This window comes from Biomphalaria glabrata, chromosome 7 (assembly GCF_947242115.1).
Source record: "Biomphalaria glabrata chromosome 7, xgBioGlab47.1, whole genome shotgun sequence".
Lineage (NCBI taxonomy): Eukaryota > Metazoa > Mollusca > Gastropoda > Planorbidae > Biomphalaria > Biomphalaria glabrata.
The window spans coordinates 44,370,060-44,396,244 of record NC_074717.1 but is presented as its reverse complement, the minus strand read 5'-3'; the positions used below and the strand labels follow the sequence as shown (position 1 = coordinate 44,396,244).

Sequence of the window (26,185 nt, the reverse complement as noted above, 5' to 3'; positions counted from 1 at the left end):
TTGCCTGAAAACTGCTCTAAATGCTAGCCATCACTGAGCAGCCATCGTAGCCTTGGTTGAGTAGTTTGTCTATGTCTATACAGATCTCTATGCTTTGGCCAACGTTTGATACAGACAGGGAATATTTCTGAACAACAGATAATAATGATAATAATTTAATTTATAGAGCGCTGTTAATAAACAAAATGTAGGCTCAAGGCGCTGTGATAACATTACAAACATAAACACGAGAGCTAAAATAACAAACTAATCTAAAAAGTTTTAAAACAGGTAGGTCTTAATTTTCTTCTTGAAAGTACTGTAGCATGTTGTCTGTCTAAGATCAATGGGGAGTGAGTTCCAAACCTTTGGTCCGTGCACTGAAAAAGCCCGCAGACCGTAGTTTTTGAGGGAGAAACGTGGCACCACAAGAAGCGATGAGTCCATTGAGCGCAGTGTTCTCTGAGGGACATATGAAGTGATCAGATACAAAATTAAAATCTTCTAGAATACAACAACCATCAACAAAACGAACCCCTAAAGACATCTGCTCAGTCTCTGAGATGTCTGCAGCTCCATCGGCCAAACTTCTAAATACAACCGCACTGTTCGCTGTACAAACAAATTCCTTTGAAACTAGACGCTCACACTCTGCCAGCAGCTTATTGTGGACTAAATGCCATGTATAGCGAGCATGTCCTGATGCTGTTTTACTATGCCAACAGCTTCAATTCGAAAAGATACTGCGAAATAAAGATGTAGTGCAGTAAAAGATACTCTGCCCTAAACGATGTAGTGCAGTAAAATATGCAGTAAAAGATACTGTGCAATAAAAGGTACTATGCAGTAAAATTTATTGCACAGTAAAATGTGTTGTGCAGTAAAGGATACTGCATAGTAAAAGATTTAGTTGTGCAGTAAAAGGTACTTCACAGTAAAAGATATAGTTGTGCAGTAAAAGATGTAGTGCAGTAAAAGATGTAGTGCTCTTTAGGTGGTCTCAGAGTTTATAAGTATGGTACGCTTATAAAAACAACAACAACAACAACAAAAGTTTCTCGTAATAGCTTTCGCTTCTTCATACAAACTCTCTATCTCTCTCTCTCTCTAATTATATATCTTCCTTCCTTATTCCCCTAAAAATCAACCGAAATACACGCTTTATTACTATGTTAAACCGACTCGAGATGATACACTGCATCCTTAGCCGCTGTCCTACTGTATAGCTTTGTGATCCATACATTTTTAATTAAAAAACAAACGGATAATTTCTGCACACAATCAATCGAAGCCAGATCGATGCGCAGTGTTTCTGGCCGCTGTTCTATCGATAATTTACCCACGCGTCGATTATCGACAAGTCATTATTACCAGTAGCCATCGCCTTTGTTTTCCTTTAATATATGGAACTGACTCCCCACACTAACCCCCCTCCCACCCTTTTCTTTCTTTCTTCCATCACCTGATGTCCTCTTTGCTATGATCGAATCTAGAGTGAACATGGACAATCTGCCCGCGAGTTTCTCTGTTTGTATTTCTGCGATACATCTAGCCGACGTCTGTAGTGAGGTTGTGTACGAAATAAAAAATAGTCTTCAAAACGGAATCATATTAGTTAGGCCGAAAACTTCATTCCATTTCTGAATTGACTTGTACGAAGTACTGAGCCACAATGCCTGAAGACTCGTAAGTTATTTTAGTAACTATACATTTAAAATTTAAACATTAAGTTAAAGCTTTTCGAATGGCCTCAGTCTATCAATAATGACCTAAATATGCTACACATTTCTTACCTCCTCGTGTGTGTGTTTTGCTTGTTTAGTTAAATATTACCATTATTTGCACACTAGTGTAGATCTATTTCATAAAATTTATGAATTTCAATGGCGAAATAGGCCCCCCCACCCAAAAAAAAAAAATGCAAATCTTTTGGTACCTTAATTAATTTGAAACAGGAAGGGAGGAATAAAATGGAACCACAGATTACGGTAAGATTACTGTTAGTGGAGACTGGACAATATTCATACGAGATACGAGTACATATTATAGGTAGGCACAGATTACGGTAAGATTACTGTAAGTGGAAACTGAACAATATTCATACGAGATACGAGTACATAGGTAGGCATATTTTCGGGAGTATGGTTTTAACTAAATCAGTGTTTAGAAGTTTTCTCTGCATATTCACGAAATGAGCGAAGATGTAAATTAAAGTTAAATTAAATATTTTAATATAATAACATAAAATAAGACCAGAAAGACATGCATTATTTTTTTTAGCGCATAGTCATATCATAATGTAAAATTCACAATGTAAAAAGTATTAACATATGGATATCTTGATCAGGTGCATCTTTTTTTAAACAGGGTCAAGGTGGCTGTTCGTGTCCGCCCTTTCAATCAGAGGTAAGAAGTTCAAAGTTCATAACTATACTGTCAGATTCCGAGCAGCAGTGTAGAGTTAAAGTGGAGTTCCTTTCTAAATCTAGGGTCGGCATCTAATTAAAGATCTACTAGGGCTCACCTAATACAGCACTTTTTCATCTAACTGTATAGCCCTACTATGGAAAGACATTCAGATCCACATACAACGCAGGTTAAAATGGCATTCGCTTTGATGGCAGGGAAACCAATGATTTTTCGTTTGCCTCATTTTTGTTCCACAGCTGAGGCCAATGATTTTTTGTTGTCCATAGATGACCACATAGTCACTGAGTGCGGCCTAGTTTAAATAAATCTAGAACTTGAATGATATTTCAAAAGATTTTTGCTTCTTTCAAATGTTAATGAGGTCGACGGCTCAGAAAGTCCATCCAGATAGATGATCTTACCACCTTATTCTTCATTTAAAATGCAAAATAAATAGTGAAAACTGTAAATACAGACAAGTGAATAGAGACGTGCAACCTCTTACAGTGGCAATAATGGCGGAGCCCCGGCGCCGAGCGTTTTCCTGCATTCTGAAATTTATTCTGGTGATTACAAGGCATTATCGCTCCTAGTAAGAAGAGCGCATGTCAAATAAAATTAGTTTATGAATGGTTGGGACATGCTGATAACTGTGAGAGATAGACCAGGCAGTATAGCATTTGCTTTTATAATGGGCTGATCGTCTTGAGATTATTTTCTTGTTAAAGCAAAACATTTAGCGGCCCACAACTCTTTTCGACACGTTGCGCTTCTCTAGTGCGTCGCGCACCACAATTTGATATACGCATGCGCTAGAACCGCTAGAATTAGAACAATGCGAAGCACTTTCAAATGCATGTATCGATACGAACATTAGTCCAAATAATAAATCTTTGAGATGGTTTTAACTTTATGGGATCTATAAACTCAGCCCTTCAAGAGTTTTTACCACAAAAAAAAAAAAAAAAAATATTAAATAAAATATTATTTACACCCCGAAGTGAATAAGAAAGGCTCTCACTGATCAACTTTTTAAAAAAAGTATTTATTTATTTATTATATTTCTTTCTGTCATTTATCACGAAAACCATAATTCTCTTGTGACTACACAATAAATGGCTGGATAAGATTTTATTTTTAGAAATTGAAATGTTACTCAGTATCATAAATAATTCCACTTGGCTTCCATTCACAGGGAGAAGGACCGTCACTCTAAACTAATTATAGGCATGCAGGGAAATATGACCACCATTAAAAACCCAGATGCACCAGGTATGTCACAATGTGGAGCTGCTGGTGGGAACCGAGGGTATGGGTTTTAGACCCTGGGTTTTAAACTAAACTACTTTCCAAGTTGCATTCTAATGAAGACTGATCGAGGACGCGATTATTTGTTTATTTGACTAACTTGGATCTGTCGATTTTCAACTTTACCACACAGCCACGCACTAGAGGCCGAATGTTTGAATTTAAGTATCAATTGAATGGAATTTATAGTGTGTTTATTTTCGATTAATAAAGATATGCATTATCTACGTTATTTAAAAAATATGATTACGTCCTACGCGTGTCTCTAGGCACTAGGTCAGCCTAGTCCTGCACAATTGACCAAAGAGATGAAGCTCTCCATTGACTCAGTCAGAATATATGGCTCTTATAAAGTACTAAAGAGATTTTACTTACAAATATGATACTTAATAATTACTTAATATTGTAGCTTTACAGCATGTTACAGCAATTACACTGCAGCCTACATTGTTTTTAAAGTTGTCTTGTTTGTCTAGCTTGTGTGTGTGATTTACTATCCTCCTGTGTAAGACTTTGTCTTCCTTTCTGTTCTCATTCGGACGTGCAGGCGTCTATTAACACTAGAATCAAACCAGTTTTTGAAATGTAGCACTTATTCCCTCCCATGTCATTATTTCTTGTGTGATCTCCCCTTTCTTTAAATACGTGTCTTATTTATCAAGAACGAAATGGCTGCCTGGCTTATATCGTGCGGCTACCATCCCCCGTCGTCCTGCGAGAGGTTTGGACTAGGAAGTAGATTATCTTCAACTCTGAAAAATGTCAAACACTTTACAAACTGTTTTCTTTTAATGTTTAGTTTCTTTCATCATTCAGCCTGTTTAAAAAAAAAAATAACTTGGAAGTCTGCCTCTAAATCTATCAACAAATCTGTTATAAAATTGTTAATATTGAACACCTTGTGCTAAATAGTGGGGAAGAACTATTACCTTATCAATTACAGATACGTGTAATTAGGCCTTCTTCCTACTCGTAACCCTGTGTTAATCTAGTTAAGCATGTTAATGAGAATTTTATAAGCTGCCGAATCGTTGGTTTTCTTGGATGGTTCAGACAACACCAGCTGCTTTACAGATTTTCAGTCTAAAAACTATCGTATTACATAGGCTACATAGATTTAGTAAGTTTGGTCTATAGGCCTACGCATATTTTTTTCAACCTTTTAAAAATGAAGAAAATAAACGTACGAACTCTTGCATGTTAAATTCGTATCAAAAGTAGAATTCTCCTTAGCATTTAACCCTTAAAACGCGTGTGGTAGTTTAGCCTCTAAACATCAGAATTGTAATTCCAGTTTGTAAGCACTCAATGTAAAACAAATCAGCACTTAACTATGCATTTAAATCTTTCTTTTGTAATAAAAGAGTTAAATAATTGATTGCGTAATGTTTGTAAAGCCTAAACCCCTATTTCCTTAGCTATTCTTAACTACGCGCATTCACACCAAGAAGTGCAAATCTAAAAACTTGAGCCTGTTCACTAGCGCTCCAAGAAAGTGCGTGCATATGTCGAGTGTGAGAGCAGTTTATGCCATTTATCAGGGTGTGTCTGCTCTGTTTGTCTCTAAGTCCAGTCAATAAAAGATGAGAAATCATTCCGCGTGCGAGAACAAAGAATGCTCAATAAATAATAGACCTAGAGATGTGTCCATTTATTTTGATCACGTTCTTCGATGTCACGAACAGGCCCCTGGCAACGCATCAACACATTTTTTTTTCTGAAGGGATCAATAGTCGATCGTATCGATTGGCAGCTGTACTATATTGTAATTCGACCCAAGCCTTGTGTGACCAACTCCATCGTGTGATCCGGCTTTCTCTTTGCTTTGCCTGAAATAAAACGTGGATTGGATATTTAAAAGATTAATCAAAGCTAGTGACGTTAACAGGGTTAAAAATAAGAGTGGCCTCTTATTATATCATGTTTACACTGTTGAGAATTAGGGCCGGTTATAGCATCTTCCCTGTAAAAATAATATTTTGTCGAAAAGTTGGCACCAGAACCGAAGTAGGCTTACAGTGGCTTATCATAGTTTGTCATGTGTTACTCTCATGTCATGTGTTAATAGTTTGTCATGTGTTACTCTCATGTCCTTGTGTTAATATTTTTTCATGTGTTACTCTCATGTCATGTGTTACTCTCATGTCCTTGTGTTAATAGTTTGTCATGTGTTACTCTCATGTCCTTGTGTTAATAGTTTGTCATGTGTTACTCTCATGTCATGTGTTAATAGTTTGTCATTTGTTACTCTCATGTCATGTGTTACTCTCAATGTCATGTGTTAATAGTTTGTCATGTGTTAATAGTTTGTCATCTGTTACTCTCATGTCATGTGTTACTCTCAATGTCATGTGTTAATAATTTGTCATGTGTTACTCTCATGTCATGTGTTAATAGTTTGTCATGTGTTACTCTCTTGTCCTTGTGTTAATAGTTTGTCATCTCAGTCATCCGTTACTCTCATGTCATGTGTTACTCTCAATGTCATGTGTTAATAGTTTGTCATGTGTTACTCTCATGTCATGTGTTAATAGTTTGTCATGTGTTACTCTCATGTCGTGTGTTAATAGTTTGTCATGTGTTACTCTCATGTCATGTGTTACTCTCAATGTCATGTGTTAATAGTTTGTCATGTGTTACTCTCATGTCATGCGTTAATAGTTTGTCATGTGTTACTCTCATGTCATGTGTTAATAGTTTGTCATGTGTTACTCTCATGTCATGTGTTACTCTCAATGTCATGTGTTAATAGTTTGTCATTTGTTACTCTCATGCCATGTGTTAATAGTTTGTCATGTGCTACTCCCCTGTCCTTGTGCTAATAGTTTGTCATGTGTTACTCTCATGCCATGCGTTAATAGTTTGTCATGTGATACTCTCATGTCATGCGTTAATAGTTTGTCATTTGTTACTCTCATGTCATGTGTTAATAGTTTGTCATTTGTTACTCTCATGTCATGTGTTAATAGTTTGTCATGTGTTACTCTCATGTCTTTGTGTTAATAGTTTGTCATGTGTTACTCTCATGTCATGTGTTAATAGTTTGTCATGTGTTACTCTCATGTCTTTGTGTTAATAGTTTGTCATGTGATACTCTCATGTCATGCGTTAATAGTTTGTCATTTGTTACTCTCATGTCATGTGTTAAAAGTTTGTCATGTGTTACTCTCATGTCACGCGTTAATAGATTGTCATTTGTTACTCTCATGTCATGTGTTAATAGTTTGTCATTTGTTACTCTCATGTCATGTGTTAATAAGTTGTCATGTGCTACTCTCCTGTCCTTGTGCTAATAGTTTGTCATGTGTTACTCTCATGCCATGCGTTAATAGTTTGTCATGTGATACTCTCATGTCATGCGTTAATAGTTTGTCATTTGTTACTCTCATGTCATGTGTTAATAGTTTGTCATGTGTTACTCTCATGTCATGCGTTAATACATTGTCATTTGTTAATCTCATGTCATGTGTTAATAGTTTGTCATTTGTTACTCTCATGTCATGTGTTAATAGTTTGTCATGTGCTACTCTCCTGTCCTTGTGCTAATAGTTTGTCATGTGTTACTCTCATGCCATGCGTTAATAGTTTGTCATCTGTTACTCTCATGTCATATGTTAATAGTTTGTCATGTGTTACTCTCATGTCATGCGTTAATAGTTTGTCATGTGTTACTCTCATGTTATGCGTTAATAGTTTGTCATGTGTTACTCTCATGTCATGCGTTAATAGTTTGTCATGTGTTACTCTCATGTCACGTGTTAATAGTTTGTCATGTGCTACTCTCATGTCCTTGTGTTAATAGTTTGTCATGTGCTACTCTCATGTCACGTGTTATTAGTTTGTCATGTGCTACTCTCATGTCACGTGTTAATAGTTTGTCATGTGTTACTCTCATGTCTTTGTGTTAATAGTTTGTCATGTGCTACTCTCCTGTCCTTGTGCTAATAGTTTGTCATGTGTTACTCTCATGCCATGCGTTAATAGTTTGTCATGTGATACTCTCATGTCATGCGTTAATAGTTTGTCATTTGTTACTCTCATGTCATGTGTTAATAGTTTGTCATTTGTTACTCTCATGTCTTTGTGTTAATAGTTTGTCATGTGATACTCTCATGTCATGCGTTAATAGTTTGTCATTTGTTACTCTCATGTCATGTGTTAATAGTTTGTCATTTGTTACTCTCATGTCATGTGTTAATAGTTTGTCATTTGTTACTCTCATGTCATCTGTTAATAGTTTGTCATGTGCTACTCTCATGCCATGCGTTAATAGTTTGTCATGTGATACTCTCATGTCATGCGTTAATAGTTTGTCATTTGTTACTCTCATGTCATGTGTTAATAGTTTGTCATGTGTTACTCTCATGTCATGCGTTAATAGATTGTCATTTGTTACTCTCATGTCATGTGTTAATAGTTTGTCATTTGTTACTCTCATGTCATGTGTTAATAGTTTGTCATGTGCTACTCTCCTGTCCTTGTGCTAATAGTTTGTCATGTGTTACTCTCATGCCATGCGTTAATAGTTTGTCATCTGTTACTCTCATGTCATATGTTAATAGTTTGTCATGTGTTACTCTCATGTCATGCGTTAATAGTTTGTCATGTGTTACTCTCATGTCATGCGTTAATAGTTTGTCATGTGTTACTCTCATGTAATGCGTTAATAGTTTGTCATGTGTTACTCTCATGTCACGTGTTAATAGTTTGTCATGTGCTACTCTCATTTCACGTGTTAATAGTTTGTCATTTGTTACTCTCATGTTATGCGTTAATAGTTTGTCATGTGTTACTCTCATGTCATGCGTTAATAGTTTGTCATGTGCTACTCTCATGCCATGTTTAGCCTCATGTCATTTTTAAAAAGGTGTTGTGTGTTACCCTAATGGTATGTTGATATAATTCACGAATATCACTGCATTGAATTGTGTAGGATGCTTGTAGGCATATTTCTCCTAGGCTTGTCATTCATAAGCAGCATTACAGTACTGACAACAATTACAGGAAGTACAGGAAGTAGGCTACTTGTGAACTCTAAATAAAGAAGACTGCATGTAGAGCGTATACACTATAAGGTTTATTTACTTGATATTAATCCAATTCTTATGATGATTATTCGATGAACATAATAACTTATTGCTTCATGTAAAATACTTTCACATCACACTAAGTCTACTAATTGAGTTCACATAAAACTAATAAATTCAACTAAAACTTGTTTCTTCTGCTCACAACTTCAACTAATAGGCCTATAACCAAACTTACTATTTCAGCTAGCAAACTTTAACTCCAACCATGGAACTATACCAGGGGCGGACTGGGTATCAAAATCGGCCCGGGCATTACCTTATAAACCGGCCCACAAATGGCATGTCATATATTTTCGGTGTAGGGGGAGTATTTTAAACCACCTACGCAATATATATATATATATATATATATATATATATATATATATATTAGTTTGTGTATATGTAATTAATCTTCATTACATTCTTATCTTTCATTATTTTAAACGTTTTTTCTACCCTAGAATACTCTCTTCCTATAATTAGTGAAAGGCAGTACACACCGCCAAGGACAGCTAGGGAGTCTGGGGGAGCGCTGTAAGCTCCACCAGTGGGCAAGCATTATTTCCGTTATTTTAAGCTTTAAAAAATGCTTATTTTAAGGTATCTACAGTGCAATTAGCCTGCTACTCTTCCGCTAAAAAGATCAAAAACTAAATCTTCTATTCACTGGAGTTCAGCGACTGGTAGAAAATGGTAAAATGCTTTTAGTTTTGTATTGGAAGGGGTGGGGGAAGGGAAACCACAAACCCCCTTTTGGCTACGTTCATGAAATTTGGTGACTGTAGTTTGCTTAAGTTGGTTGCACTCAGGAAGTAAGTAAAGTTTCCCTTTCAGACAATGAGATCTGAGGCCAGTGATGGTTTGAGCTCCTCCCCTCTCGTCTACGCCCATGTGTTTTATCATAGGTGTAAGCCTAATTCTATTCAAAACATATAAAGTTTGATAACGCATCGAAAACTGAATGTATGCTTTCGTAGGCTTATATAATGTATTCTATTTATACATGTATGTAGTCTGAAAACTATAAACACTACATTAGCAGCCTTAATGAGTTTCAAACTTTTTGGTATTACTTATAGATTACAGACGTTTCTTCAAAAAAATAAAATAATTAGGTCCTACGCATTTCACGTGTCAATCTAGTCATGCATGTTGATCTGTGACTTAAAATATGCTAAATCATTGGTTTTCAAGGCTGACTCAGGCAACCCATTCCTTTAAAGTGGTATCACCACAAATACAAAACCAGGGGTCTATCGAGCCGTCATCCTCCCTACATTGCTTTACGCCCCAGAAACATGGATAGTGTACAGTTAACATGCAAAGAAACTGAATCACTTCCACATGACATGTCTGAAAAATACTGAATGTCAAATGGCAAGACAAAATACCAGATACTCAAGTCCTTCAAAGAGCGGGTCTGCAAAGCATCCACACAATCCTGATGCAGTCCCAGCTGCGATGGGCAGGACACGTATGCAGAATGAAAGACCACCGCATCCCTAAACGACTATTGTATGGCCAACTAAGCGAAGGAAAGCGCTCGCAAGGTGGTCAAACAAATCGCTTCAGGGACACCCTGGGAGACAGAGGCACATGACAGAGCATCATGACGTCGCGCTGTGAAAACCGGCGCACATGTTGCTGAGGAAAAGAGAACAATGCTGGCAGAAGAAAAACGCAAAACGCCAGAAAAGAAAAGCAAGGCCCACGACACTAGCTCCAGCTGGAATAACCTGCCTAGTGTGCGGCCTAACATTCCGGGCTCACATAGGTCTCACCAGCCACACGAGGAGACATAAAACCCCCAGTGTAAAGCTCTCAGCCCCCTGGATGACAAAGTGGTCATCATCGAACCACGATGGAAGAAACTATATATATATATATATATATATATATATATATTAGATAGATAGATAGATAGATAGATATTCTTTTACAAGATAAGAGAAAGCAGAACGGTTAGAGAGGCACTTCTAAATGTGAAAAGCTCTTGCTTCCTCCTAGTACATTCTCAATTGTATATGAATATATTATTTAAAATATAAATGATTCTAAATCTCCTTTCATTAAATATCGTATGTGACAGCGCTATATAAATATAAATTATTTTAATTATTGTAATAATTTTCATTATTAATGACGTCATACTAAGCATAAGCATAAGTTTCTCATTAATCATAATATAATATTCGCGATATCATTTATAAATTTAGATTTATGTTTTAATTAAATAATTTTTTTTGTAAGCCTTAAGTGGCTTAAGTGTAGTATTTTTAGATCTATGTTATTGCAAATAAACAACAAGAAACTTACTTTTTCTTTTCAAATCGCAGAAAGTAGAGCTTTATACCCATATTGAGCTGTGAATAAGTTGGGTGGTATGCAATTTCGCGGCTGTGTGTATGTGTTAAAAGTTAACTTCTATAAACGTTTTGTTAAAGAGCTAATTGTCTCCCTTTTGCAGCATTATATCAATGTTTTCTTAATTAACCTCTCCCATCCCTCTTTTTCGTTAACTTTCATTGGAACCACCAAAAGACGGGTGAGGGAAGGAGCAAAACAAAAATGGCAGTGCCATCAAAGGCCCATGCCGACCAGCAAAACGATCAGGCCAAACACAGTCTTGAAGACATCAAAGTAGTGTTGAAGGCCATGCCGCTCATGCATAGCAGAAAGTACGGTCTAACGTTTTACAAATGATAATACGTACAGTGTATAGTGTAATTCTTAAAATTTCAAACAAAATTAATTGTAACAATAATTTACAAAAAAAAAAAAAAACCAAGAAAACTTGTTCAGGCCTTTGTGTCTTGCTGCTGTCACTTTTGTTTTTAAGTTGTCTGCATTGAGTTTTTTTTTTCTTTGGTCGCGACCAGACCGGCCCATTTGGCACCGGCCCACCGGGCATTTGCCCGTTTGCCCATATAGCCAGTCCGCCCCTGAACTATACTAACTACTGTAGACTGTTTATCTTGTAACTAACTAAAACTCTCGATCTCTCCTACGACATTACTTCCGGTCATACAACTTCCGGTCATACCTAACTCAGGTTCATTATTTACATTTTCACACGACTCTGTATTCATCAAATTCACTAGATTACAATAAGGTTCAATAGCTTTTCTATTTTGACTGTGACATGTGTTACCTGATATTACGTGTTGTCTGCGTGGCATGCCTTACGCATTCCATAATTCACCGTCAGGCCTTGTGATAACAGCATGTCTTGAGTTTGCTCCTCTCCGCTTAGCCAGAAAAACCTACAAACATAGCAGAGTTTAAGCCTCTAATTAAAATACATGACTAGATTGATAATAATAATAATGGCAATGTCTTCGATTCCGAACATTACGGATGAGTTCAATCTTTCATATGACTACGCAAACCTAGTTGCGACCTGCATATTTCCCCACTAGCCTATATAGATACGATTAGGACGTAATGTTCTTTTTTGAAGTAACGTCTGTAATTTATACGATATCGGGTTAATTTTAAGCTGTAGATGAAAATAAATGGAAAATCTATTTTATTTATAATGATCCATTGACACTTAGACCATTGTGACCTTAAATGCAAATTTTTTGTACCAATGCGTGAATCTATGAACTATGAATGAAGCTTGATGTAGTACTGAAGAAGTCTGTGACCTTTTTAAAAGACACAATTCCCCTGAAGTTATTCATTTAAAAGTGGTGTAAATTTTTTTGAAAAATCTGCTTGCAAAGATAATTTTAAAAATTAGATGGTTCACTTTCGAAAAAGAGAAAAGCCGACGTTGCATCAGAACTTTGAATGATCGAAAATATCATGATGTCCGATTTTCATTTTCTCCTCTAGTTTCTGTGATCTAAACGGGACAGACGGACAGACATGCCACACAAAACTAACAGCGTCTTTTTCCCTTTCGGGGGGCCGCTAAAAAGGTTTTGAGTGCTAGGACACCCAAGTCTTAAAATTCCTCCGAATCTGGTAGAAAATGAGACCGTGGTGTGAGCTAGTTATTACAGCACAGTGCATGAAGGAACATTGTCCCGTTTGCTCGTACTTTTCACGGTTCAGGCCAAACTTTGAAGAGGATGACGAGACAGAGTCTTGTATTTCCCAAACTTATTTGATTCCGTTGTGACAAGTCTGGGAAGTCACGTGATGACATACGTATATTGTGAACATCCGCTGGGGTTTTGTCCAGGGCTTTTGGAAGACATGATCTGAGACTCTTATGCTCTCTCTCTCTCTCTCTATCTCTATCTCTCTCTCTGTCTCTCTCTCTCTCTGTCTCTCTCTCCCTGTCTCTCTCTTTGTCTCTCTCTCTCTCTGTCTCTCTCTCTGTCTCTCTCTGTCTCTCTCTCTGTCTCTCTCTCTGTCTCTCTGTCTCTCTCTCTGTCTCTCTCTCTGTCTCTCTCTGTCTCTCTCTCTGTCTCTCTCTCTGTCTCTCTCTCTCTCTGTCTCTCTCTCTCTCTCTGTCTCTCTCTCCCTGTCTCTCTCTGTCTCTCTCTCTGTCTCTCTCTGTCTCTCTCTCTGTCTCTCTCTCTGTCTCTCTGTCTCTCTCTCTGTCTCTCTCTCTGTCTCTCTCTGTCTCTCTCTCTGTCTCTCTCTCTCTGTCTCTCTCTCTCTGTCTCTCTCTCTCTGTCTCTCTCTCCCTGTCTCTCTCTTTGTCTCTCTCTCTCTCTGTCTCTCTATCTGTCTCTCTCTGTCTCTCTCTCTGTCTCTCTCTCTGTCTCTCTGTCTCTCTCTCTGTCTCTCTCTCTGTCTCTCTCTGTCTCTCTCTCTCTCTGTCTCTGTGTGTCTTTCTGTCTCTCTCTCTGTCTCTTTCTGTGTGTGTCTCTCTCTGTCTGTCTCTCTTTTTCTATCTCTCTCTTTCTCTCTCTCTCTCTCTCTCACGTAGAGTTTGATGATGATGATACACATAAACATACTATGGTTGTCTGGTCGTGCGCTGGGCTGTTGCTCGGTAGTCTCGATGGTCCAGGCTTCATACCCTGCCCGCTGCCGCCCCCGTCGTCCTGCGGGAGGTTTGGACTAGGAACATCCCTAAACGTGTAAAACATCATCATCATCATCAAACTCCATTTGAGTGAGGGCTTGAGAGGCTCAAATACTCTCTGACAGAAACCTTGGACAGAAACCCTGCTGTCTTGCGTAGTGCATAAATGTCGCCATACAGGTCGAAAATCCGAAACAGGCATTTTATTGAAAAACAAATCTATGTAACCAATAAATTTCGAAGAACAATGCATATTTTTATTTTAAAAAACTATTTATAATAGCCTAGGTCTTTTTATTAGACATATTTAAAATCATTACTCTTTTAATACATTATTATTATTATCTTGTATTTGTAAAGAAATGCAGACACAAATGTATGTGCTTTAAAAATATGATTATAATTTAAACGAAATCTTATATAATCCTAATCACCTTAACGTCTGTAATTTGTATTTACTATTTATCTTTATATCCATTCCATTTTTTTTAACAGGAGAAGAACCAAAAAAGGTCAGTTAACTTGTTTTTAATGTCTGCATACGATATGACTGGGTGTAAAAGTAAATACTAGACTGCATTTAGTGCAATCAGTGACACACGCAGTGAGATACAAACCAGAGTCCTCCACGAAATTTTGAAAGTTGTATTCTTTTAGCGTCTTCCGCGGCGAAAAGCTGCTATAGGTTTTGTCCTGTCTGCATGTCTGTCTCATTTAAAAAGTTACAACATTTGAAACACGCAAGTTTTAAACTCAAAATTGTTGCAACAGCAACTTTTGTCTAGTAAATTTTTAAAAAAATTATATAGCCTACACAAACTGTTTGTAAATGCACTTTCAGTATTTAAAACTAGATTTTAAAGGATTAGGCCTAAATAGATACTTCTGGTGTTCCGAGATCATGGTGTGTTATCTTTCAAAATAAAATATACATATTACATGCACATACTTACTTAGACTTACCCTTAGATTGACGTAGACTTACTTAGACTTACTTAGATTGACGTAGACTTACTTAGATTGACGTAGACTTACTTAGACTTACTTAGATTGACGTAGACTTACTTAGACTTACTTAGATTGACGTAGACTTACTTAGACTTACTTAGATTGACGTAGACTTACTTAGACTTACTTAGATTGACGTAGACTTACTTAGACTTACTTAGATTGACGTAGACTTACTTAGATTGACGTAGACTTACTTAGACTTACTTAGATTGACGTAGACTTACTTAGACTTACCCTTAGATTGACGTAGACTTACTTAGACTTACTTAGATTGACGTAGACTTACTTAGACTTACTTAGATTGACGTAGACTTACTTAGACTTACTTAGATTGACGTAGACTTACTTAGACTTACTTAGATTGACGTAGACTTACTTAGACTTACTTAGATTGACGTAGACTTACTTAGACTTACCCTTAGATTGACGTAGACTTACTTAGACTTACTTAGATTGACGTAGACTTACTTAGACTTACTTAGATTGACGTAGACTTACTTAGACTTACTTAGATTGACGTAGACTTACTTAGATTGACGTAGACTTACTTAGACTTACCCTTAGATTGACGTAGACTTACTTAGACTTACTTAGATTGACGTAGACTTACTTAGACTTACTTAGATTGACGTAGACTTACTTAGACTTACTTAGATTGACGTAGACTTACTTAGACTTACTTAGATTGACGTAGACTTACTTAGATTGACGTAGACTTACTTAGACTTACCCTTAGATTGACGTAGACTTACTTAGACTTACCCTTAGATTGACGTAGACTTACTTAGACTTACCCTTAGATTGACGTAGACTTACTTAGATTGAAGAAGACTAACTTAAATTTAATTAAGTTCTCCCGCACCGTTCCAAGCATTGGACGGAAAGTTATCTCCATAGACAACGTCACAACCTGTTGCCAGCTTAGACACACCAGTAACGTGCCCACAAGTTGTGACGTTAAGTCAGTGTTTAGGCCTTCTATACTGATTGGTCTCGGTCCACTGCTTGATGTCCTCCATGAAGCTGTGGCGCCAAGCAATACGAGGACGTTCCTGATTGCCCTTTCCTCGTATGTCATACACATAGGCCTACATATAAACCTTAAAAAAACATAATGCAGCTTATATGCCTAGCCCCAGCCCTCAAAGCCCTATGCGTTTAATACGATGGACACAGTCTTCATTTGTTCCCTTTATTGTTCGTTGTGTTTTTTTAAACTAAAATTTGTTATCTTAGTGTAGGGGTTCTCAACCTGTGGGTCGCGACCCCTTGGGGGGTCGATTGACGATTTGCCAGGGGTCGCCTAAGACCATCGAAAATATGGATTGTATATTGCATATTCTTCTATTGCTGTATGTGTGTGTGTGGGGGGGGGGGGTCGCAGCACAGTGGGGGATTATAAAAAGGGGTCGCCGAGCCTAAAAGGTTGATAACCGCTGTAAGTGTATTTTAAAGAGCTAAGCGCCCTTTTATGTTTTAATTGTATTCATATCTATGGTTTTAATGTTGATAATATTTTGTTTTCAGTTTTCATTTGACTACTCCTATTGGTAAGTTGAACATGTTTTCTTTGTTGAGGGATGTAGGCCTAAGTAGGTGGGTGGGGGGAGAGTACCTCTTCGAAATGTCCAAAAAGGTTCGAGATAAATCCCCTTGACCTGGAAAAGGCTTTTGTCCCGTGGCCAGGATGAAGGATTAGCGCTTCACCAACACTTCTGTCTGAATGTCCCCAATCAACTAGATGATAATTTAATCACATACGTTTGTTGATGGGTCACGGTCCCTTGAGACAATGCAGTGGGTTCCCGCATCACATGCGAGGCCGGAGGCTATGTAATAAAAAAAAACTATCAACAAGTCCACATAATACGGAGATACTAGTGTATCAATGAACTGATGATTGAGAAGATATGGTTCATTATGAACCTGGCTTATATCTAATGTTATTGAATGACTGTCTAATTGATCGTCTTCTATAGGGCCAATATCATATTCAAGGATTGAAGAAGGAAATTATTCCTTTTGGTTAAATCTCCAATCGAACTGCACTAGTACCGTATTAGGTGCTTGGTGTTAAACACTGCTTATTAAATAATGTTGTTTTTTTTTTACTTGAGTACATATAAATACATTCTTTCACTTTAAAAACAAAAGGAAAAATTTTATTTAAATTTTAAGTAGCTTAGGCTATATAACAGAACTCACTTAATTAGTAATAAAAATATTTTAAAAACATTTTTAAAGAAAAAAAAAGTTTGCATAAATATTTAATAATATCCAGAACGATTGTCTCCTTCAGTAAAATAGTCTCCCCTGATTTTTTTAAATAGTGAATAGTTGTTAAAACTGCATGCATATTTAATTTTACAAATTAAATGATTCGCTTTCGAAAAAAAAGTTGCCGTTACATACTAACTTTGAAAGGTCTAAAATATTATGATGGATTTTCAATATCTGTTCTAATTTCTGTGATCTTAAAAGACGGGCGGACGGACAGACAGACCCACACAAAACTAATATTAAGTATGCTAAGTAAACCCCTTTCGGGACCGCTAAAAAAATCACAGATCCCAAAAGAGTTCTGAGTGACAGGTTGAACGAAATAGGCCCTATTATCATGGGATAGGTTTGATGAATTTGCAAGTACAATTCAAATTCAATTAAGATAGAAAACCTAAAAACTTGAAAAAAAAAAACACAACATAAGTTTATTATTATTATTATTATTTTTATTATTTAACCCAGGTCACATGACGGCTACATAACAAGGGAAGATGGCATCATGGAAGCCAAGCCAGGAAATCAGTACGCTACCCAAAGGAAAGTCTTTGAGGACCTTGGTCAGGGAGTCCTGGACAATGCATTTGAAGGTCAGGCCGAAATCCTAATTCAATTGCCATGTTGATTGATTTAACCGCCACGGTGTGTGTATGCTGAATAAAATAGAAAGATGATCCAATGTCTGTTACAAAATCAGTGGCGTAGCTATGGTTGGGGGGGGGGAGAATTTGAAAATTCCCCCCGGTCTCCAAATGAGTATTCAATTTTTTTTTACATTAAATATTACGCCATTTATCTATGTCATGATGTCGAATGTCAAAATTCAAGTGCCCATAAAGAGGCCAAGCCCCACGGGCCCTCAAATGATGGCAAATTCCTAGATACGCCACTGTATTCAGGCCACCTCTGGGCCTTGCTGTCTTCATCTTTACTTAATGGTAAAATAAAGTCACAGACTTCATAAAGACACTGATATTTACTATGTGTATATGTGTGTGTTAGTTTCTTTGAGCTTGTATTAGCCTTGAACTTATTAAGTCAAGTTCATAACACGACACACTGTCATGCAGTACCTAGCGGAACGGAGTACTGTTCTTAATAATGTTCGTCTGGTAAGGCTGTTCACATGAAGCGTCAAAAGCATGTTACCGAAACTTTACGCGATCTATGAATTCTTCTTTAAAAAATGCGCATCGATTCTGTTATGTACTAGTTTAAAGAGTATGTTAGTTTTGTTAGACAAATATATTGTGTATTGTTTTTAGCGACGGTAACAGTAGTGACGTAGTAAGACAAACGAATGACGTAGTAGACTAGACGAACAGAAGAGCAACATGGCGATAGCATAGAAGTAGTTTGTTTTGGATGTTAGTTAGAAATAGCGACGCTTATGAAGACTAGACGGACTTCCCAGTGATAAATAAAGGTGTCATTTTATAACAGTGAAAGTTGTTATCAAGTATATTTCTAACTTGTAATGTTCTGTGGCTAATGCGGAGTAATGATTGAGTTAGAAGTGAAGTCAGATAATATTAGCCCACAACAATTCACAGTCACGGCATAGTGAACGAAAGTAATAGACTCACCATTAACTTTGTGATAGTTATTCTTCTCACAAGCAATAAGCCTAATGCAATGTCTTCAATTTCAAACATTTAGAGTGCAGCATTTCTCATGACCAAGCAAACCCAATTGCGTTCTGCACATTTTGCCATATCTGATGCAGATAAAGCCGCTGTCCACTCGGGGTCTATTTAAGTTTTATTTTCTTAGTCTGCCCCTGTCTTCGGTAAGGGCTTTACTTTAGGTCTCAAATATGTGTCCCTCCTTCTTCCCTAGCCCGTAGAGCATGGAATGGGTTACCTGAGTTAGAGAGGAAAACCAGTGACTTGGCAGAATTTAAGTCATTGGTTAACATGCATGACTAGATGCATGACGCGTAGGACTCGGACTTCATCATCTTTTTTTTAAAGTAACTTCTGTATTTATAAGATAAGATAAAAAGCCTCACAAAGTACAATCTGCCGCTCCACGTGTTGGCCCAATATTGCATGAATGATGAACTACTGCAAAAGGTTGCTTCCTCTGAGAAATATAGGCCCTACCACAGATATAGACCTATATAGGTCTGTCGGCCATATTGAGCATAAATGTATTAGTTTTACAGCTTTCGATTTACTGACATGTTACATCAAATAAATTGTAAGACTAAAAGTAAAGGCGGTTGGTCATTGTGCTGGCCGCATGACACCTTCGTTAACCGTGGGCCACAGAAACGACCTTTACTCCATCTGCCCTATAGATCGCAAGGTCTGAAAGAGGAAATTACTTTACTTTCAATTTTAAAGTTTTCTTTTTGTGTGTGCAACTTGCTTTATAAAGCTTTGCATTCTTTTTTTTTTTTTTGTCCTCCTATGGCCTTGTTGGTCTCTGATACCCCCCTCCCTATCTCTCTCTTTAAAAAGGGGCTGAATCTTTACAAATAATTTTCTTCAATAGGATCATTAAAATACTGCTAATCTTTCATTGTATTGAAGACGATGGCGTTATGTATTTCTTTATACAAAATGAAACTTTGCATGGAAGGTCGGAATATCCAACAACTGACTCTCTGTATGCATACATTGCTTGCAGATTTATAATTTGAAGCGTTTTATCTGACTTGCCTTAATGACTCCCTCTCCGTGAATGTAGATTTGAATTCTTCACATACCAAGAACTATCAAGAACCCATGACAGAGACATTCTTTGTTGATGTTTTTTTTTTTTTTTTTTTTTTTGTAACCTTGTACCGAAAAAATGTGTACCTTAAAATCAGAGCTCTTCTGATAGTAAGATACAATTCTCTCGGTATAGAGATCGTGATTTATATTTGTATTTCCACCAAGAAAGATCTTTGTAAAATGATTGTTATTGTCATACACTGAAGACTCTTGGAGCTTTATGCCCATGGTAGCCCCCCCCCCTTTTTTTTCCTAAACTATTGTTATGTCAGGGAGAGTTCCAAGCAGATGTAATTTGTAACATCTTTTGTATTCCAAGAAACTTAAGACAAGAGTAGACACTTGCTTAAAACACTCGAGGCGAGACCGAAGGCCATTCTAAGGCAGTAAGGGCATAGGGTGGTATACTCTTAAATTCCTTCCTTGTATTCAGGCTTGTGGGGTGTTCGCCATAAAACGGCTCATTGAGGCAAGGCCGACTGCAATCGAATATCACGCTTGATATGGCTAGACATGGCTGTTGCGTTTGGGGCTCTCTTCCACTGTAATGGACTTTACCTTCAGACACAAGGGTTCTATTTAGCTTCCCTTTTGGCCTAATACTAATTGACTGTTTCCACCTTGGCGATGTGTCACATTTAATCCTTTTAAGAATGTAACATAGACTTTAAATTCGATTAAGATACAGAATCAATTACATTTTCACTTTCAGCTAAAAAATAAATTCATTATTGGAAAGCATAGATTCTATAAATCTAATTTAATTTGCTAACATTTAGGGTACAACTGCTCTTTGTTTGCTTATGGACAGACAGGATCTGGAAAATCTTATTCAATGGTTGGCTATGGACCGAACAAGTAAGTTCAGCTAGTGTTATGTTAAGGCTAAGTAAAGAGCCATTTCTGAAAGAAGCCCCAATCTAAAGATCTAGATCTAATAATTTTCTGTTAACTTTAATTATTAACACTTAGCTAGCTCAGTTAACTGATGGTTAGTCAAGCATACAGGATTTTGATACTTTATACTTATATGTTATTTGTATACTATTAAGTATATTATTATTATATCTCTTACTAAAACCTTATAAGAGAAAATAGTGTAAAAAATATATAATGGACTAATGGAGTCATAATATTGACAAAATTTGAATATTTAAAACATTGTAACATAAAAGTAATTAACTGAATTTTGATTCTAAATGTTATTTTGATGAATATTCCATTACAGGGGTATTGTGCCAATTACTTGCGATGAATTATTCAAAACTATTTCAGAAAACAAGGATACAAATAAGGTATAACATACTATCTCAACTCAAGATAATCAATATACTTTTTTTAAATTTTTAAGTCTGTTTATTAGATCCAAATGCAGATGAAAATTAAAAAAAAAATTTTGCTTAATAACTAATTAAAGCAATATTTGCCATAAATTATTTATCTTTCATCTTTTCAGTTTACCTACAATCTAAAAATATAAGTATTAGTGTTTACATTAATTACTTGAATGTATGTCTGTGCATCGTTACGGAGTGTGTCGGATTATTAGTGTTGGACTATCAACAGTCTACTGTATTTAGTTAAACTTTTTTTTTTCCCACCAGAGATTTGAGATAACCTTTTCTATGCTAGAAATTTACAATGAACAAGTTCGGGACTTACTTGCTAAAGATAATCCTAAAGGAGGACTGCAAGTTCGACAGAATCCTAAACTGGGCATGTTTTATGTACAGGACTTGAAAAAAGTACCTGTTGGTAGCTATGCTGAAATAGAAATGAGAATGGAACAAGGTACTTTTTTTTTTTTTTTAATTATTTTACATGTTAATCTTTTAAAAATAGGAAAAAAAAATAATATTGGTGTGATAAAAATAATTAGTGGAACATTGTTATAAGTCATTTTAATCAGATCTTAAATTTTCATTGCAACAGGAACATCCAACAGAACTGTGGCTTCTACAAACATGAATGCTACAAGCAGTCGAGCCCACACTGTTGTTACCATAGTTTTTGACCAAATCTTCATCAATGAAAATGGGGAAGAAACGAAAAAGAGCAGTACCATGAATTTGGTTGATTTGGCAGGATCAGAGAGAGCTGATTCCACTGGGGCTACAGGGGACAGGCTGAAAGAAGGAGCTAATATCAATAGATCCTTATCTGCCCTTGGCAATGTCATTTCTGTAAGGAATTTTTAAAAAAATTATTTTTTTTTAGAAATGCCGACGAATTTAAGAATTTAAAAAAGTGCTTATTTTCATATACTTAGCCATATAGGAAGATGTAAAGCTGTCTTAGTTTTCTTTATTTTTATTCACCAGTCAAGATTCACTGAAGATTTAGTAATACTTAAAAGATATATAAATCTATATTGAAATGGTGCATAAAAAAAAACATAGTAAAAATAGAGCAATTTTTTTATTTATGTCAATATGATAATATTTGTTTTCCTATTTTTAAAGGCCCTTGCTGATGCCTCTGAGAAAAAAAAAGTTGTTGTTCCATATAGAGAATCAATTCTAACAAAATTATTACAAAATGCTCTCGGTGGCAATAGGCAAGTACGCAAGCTGTATTTAAAAATAGTTTTCTACGTTTGTTTGTACTTAAAGAATAGGGTTGCAAATTATTTAGTGACATATTGACAGTTACAGATATACTTCACCACTAAGAGAGTTACTTAAAAGGGTTACAATTTTATTTGAATTCACAGCAAAACTGTGATGATAGCAGCTCTGTCACCAGCAGATATTAATTATGATGAAACTTTGTCAACATTGAGATATGCAGATAGAGCCAAGAAAATAAAAAACCAAGCTGTAATCAATGAAAACCCAATGGACAAGATGATCAGAGAGCTGAAGGTGGAAATTTATTTTAATTTGATGTTCATTAATATATAAATAACTTGTTTTCTGGTTATAATATATTATATATGTGTATGTGTTCTATGTATATATATATATATATATATTTAACTTGCAGCAGTTAATACTTTTCATTTCAGGAAGAGAATGATAGACTGAAGAAAGCTTTGGAATCTGGTGGATCTGTGAACATAGAACAAAAAGGATCAATGAGTCCTGAAGGTAAGGGGCAAATATGTTTAGCGTGTCTTGATTTATGGTGTTTCAGTGTATAGCCTGCTTGATTTTATCTTATCTTGTCTGTTTGCCTGGTTGCATGATATGCACTTTTTGATGGTACCAGAACCAGTGAAATCTGCCAATGTGGAGTATCACCAGAGAATGCCGACCACGTCCTCCAAAACTGCTCTCTTTACCAAGAGGCCCATACAAGACACTGGCCCCAAAACACCCCAATAGAAAGAAAACTGTATGGAGAGCTTCCTGATTTGGAAACCACTGCGCAGTTCATCTTGTGTATTGGTCTAGTCATCTGAACACTCCAACATAACAATGAGAACGAAGAAGAAGAAGATGGTACCAGGTTTGAATAATGGCTGTTGCCATTACCCGTTGTCCTGCTGTAGGTTTGGGCTTGGATGTAATAATCTTCAAGTCTGAAGGAACATCCAAAACAGGTGAAAGAAATTTACAGACTTTTCTTCAAAACAAAAGATAACTACTGCCCACTTGTATCCTTGGGCTAATCTAGTTGTGCTTGTTAATTAGAGACTTAAACTCTGTTAAGTCTTTGGTTTTCCTGGCTGATTCAGGCAACCCATGCTCTAATGGCACTAAGGAAGAAGGAGTACTTGCATGACTTTGTCCTAGCACATGGAGTAATTAGTATGAAATCATTTTATTTTTTTTTTATTGTAAAAACAAAAACAAAATATTAAAACCAATCTCTTACAAAAAAAAGTACAAATTTGTCATAGACAGAGTAGAGTTTACATTCAGACATTCTCTTGCATAGACCCCCCTAGCTTATTAAGAAGCTGTAAATGTATTTTTTATTAAGGAGTGGGGGGCATCACTAGAAAAAGTTTGAGAAACACAAAGCCTATTTGTTGGAAATACTGACACATTTAATCTAACACTTGATTATTGTTTCTACAGAAATTGAATTGTTACGAAAAGACATGGAAGAGAAGATTAGAGCTCAATTATTAGCCAATCAACATTTATTGAATGAGACAGAGAGGACTTGGGATGAAAAGGTGAATCACTTTGTTGGTAATTTTATGTGTTCATTTTAATCCAGATTACCCACCATATAATGTTGAATTGTCACACCACAAGCTCATAGGCATTAGAGAAAAGAAAGGCTGAAATTATCAAAAGCAGGTTGATCCATGGAACAACTGGACAGACCAGTTAATTACAACACTCTCAAATCAATGTTAGCATGCAATCATAAGAAAAGTAGCTCAACCGATTAAGCATCAGGAAGCACAGGTAGATCAATTTACAGAAAAATGACCATGCCAAACAAACTGGACAGTATTAATTTCCTCCCCTGCAAAGAGTAGTCTACAATATTCCTAAAACAGGGTACACACCTTTAAATTTTCACCTAACATCCCACACACCAGCCCAACCCACTGTTGACACTGTCCACCCCTATAAAACTGTCAATCTTTGAATGTCTAAATTAATTCATGTTAGACAGATCCTAATACCACAAACAGCATAACCAGTATTCTGGATGGCAATGTGGAACAGCGGGAAAAAAAACAACTACAGCACATTACATACTTTTTCTTGGCATAGTATGCTAAAGACTGCTTACACCTCAGAAGCAAAAACCTGGCTAATTGAAATGTTCAAAGTTATAGCTTTATAGGCTCTTGTTCCCCATCTTGCATCTATTAACACTGTAGCAATGTGCAGTAAATATTTAGACTAACCACTGACTAGTAAATATAAAAATTATCTTTGAAATTTTTTATTATAATAATAATAATAATAATCTTTATTGTCCATATGGAAATTTGTCTTACAATTTGTGCATTACACCAAACAAAAAACATTATAACTATAAGAAACCAAAGTGTACATTCACACCAGACGCACTCATAATTTACATGTGACAAGGTTTATATCAGATTGTTCTTATTTAAGGATTTAATTGCCAGGGGAACAAAAGAGTGTTTGTGTCTGTTTGTCTTTGCCATCGGTTCAGACTATGTAGAAAACTAAGGTTAGACCGATAGCCAACTAAACTGTATATAGTACTGTCCACATTGTTGTCATGGTCTAGCTTTCTTTCACAACCAGCTGCACAATGAGACACACAAGGATTTGTAAGCAACTGTTTCACTACAACTTGACTAGACTGGGACAGAATGTATGTAGAAAGTGTTTTCATTAGCACTGAAAGGATGGTTACAGTAAAACTCAAACCAATCATCCTGTTCATTCTACATTGTTCTCTGTAGTATAAATGGGGTGTGATGCCTGAGTGGTTAAGCATTTGGCTTCCGAACCAAAGTGTCGCGTGTTTAAATTTCTGTGAAGACTGGGATTTGAATTTTGGGATTTCTAGTCCACCTGAAATTAGTTGGGAAAAGTAAAGGCAGTTGGTAGTTGTTCTGGCCATATGACACCCTTAATTACTGTCAACTCCAGAAACAGATGACCTTTATATCATCTGCCTTATAATGAAAGTTTTTTTTACTTTTTTAAAATTATAAATGGTTCATTTTGTGTAAAATGTTTTCCATCTTTCTGATGTTCCTTCAGAGTTGAAGATCATTTACTTCCTAGTCCAAACCTCCAGCAGGACGATGAGGGATAGGAGCAGGCAGGGTTTGAACCTGGGACCATCAATAAGTCGGAACGACAGTCCAGCACGCAAATCGCACGACCAAGCACCCATCCGGGTTTTTTACTTTTTTTTTTTTTTATTATAAATGGTTCATTCTGCTTCCAATGGAAGACAAATAATTAAAGAGAAAACACAACCAATAATGTGCTAGAAAATTTGAAACACATATAATGACTGAACATAAGGATGGACAGCCTACATCAATTAGTAGTTTCTATTATTTCCTAATGACTGAACATAAGGATGGACAGCCTACATCAATTAGTAGTTTCTATTATTCCCTAATGACTGAACATAAAGATGGACAGCCTAGATCAATTAGTTGTTTCTATTATTCCCTAATTACTGAACATAAGGATGGACAGCCTACATCGATTAGTAGTTTCTATTATTCCCTCAATCTCCCTAGTCGTCTAAATCAATTTCATTCAATTCTTGTTCCTTATTCATGATCCAATCAGTTGTTTTATAAATTTCTGTGATTCCTTCAGAAGTAAAGATCATTACATCGCAGCCCAAACCTCCTACAGGACAGCGTGGGTATGGAAGCACACAGGGTTCAGACTCTGACCATTGTGATGACAGCCTTCTGTGAACACATGTTGCCTGCTGTAATTCAAAGCGTCATTTAACAAATACTTCAATATCTAACAAACCTGCTAGCTAACTTAATTGTGATT

General features: G+C 36.3%; 1 protein-coding gene across 5 annotated transcripts in view; it reads left to right on the top strand.

Moving 5' to 3' along the window:
• Positions 1 to 1,433: 1,433 nt before the first annotated feature.
• LOC106058057 (kinesin-like protein KIF28) overlaps positions 1,434 to 26,185 on the top strand; it is a 39,162-nt gene continuing 14,410 nt past the window's right edge. For 2 of the 5 annotated variants that reach the window (XM_056036643.1, XM_056036642.1), the window contains exons 1-14: positions 1,435 to 1,665; positions 2,347 to 2,385; positions 3,584 to 3,660; positions 14,251 to 14,267; positions 16,294 to 16,316; positions 17,512 to 17,636; positions 20,549 to 20,627; positions 20,998 to 21,064; positions 21,374 to 21,560; positions 21,702 to 21,952; positions 22,232 to 22,326; positions 22,483 to 22,633; positions 22,777 to 22,858; positions 23,795 to 23,895. In XM_056036643.1, the coding sequence (XP_055892618.1) occupies positions 1,652 to 1,665; positions 2,347 to 2,385; positions 3,584 to 3,660; positions 14,251 to 14,267; positions 16,294 to 16,316; positions 17,512 to 17,636; positions 20,549 to 20,627; positions 20,998 to 21,064; positions 21,374 to 21,560; positions 21,702 to 21,952; positions 22,232 to 22,326; positions 22,483 to 22,633; positions 22,777 to 22,858; positions 23,795 to 23,895 (1,308 nt within the window). In that variant the 5' untranslated portion in view covers positions 1,435 to 1,651. Of the gene's footprint in view, positions 1,666 to 2,346; positions 2,386 to 3,583; positions 3,661 to 14,250; positions 14,268 to 16,293; positions 16,317 to 17,511; positions 17,637 to 18,379; positions 18,473 to 19,938; positions 19,999 to 20,548; positions 20,628 to 20,997; positions 21,065 to 21,373; positions 21,561 to 21,701; positions 21,953 to 22,231; positions 22,327 to 22,482; positions 22,634 to 22,776; positions 22,859 to 23,794; positions 23,896 to 26,185 lie in introns of those variants that run through there. The other 3 variants (XM_056036644.1, XM_056036645.1, XM_056036646.1) reach the window with 3 other exon arrangements.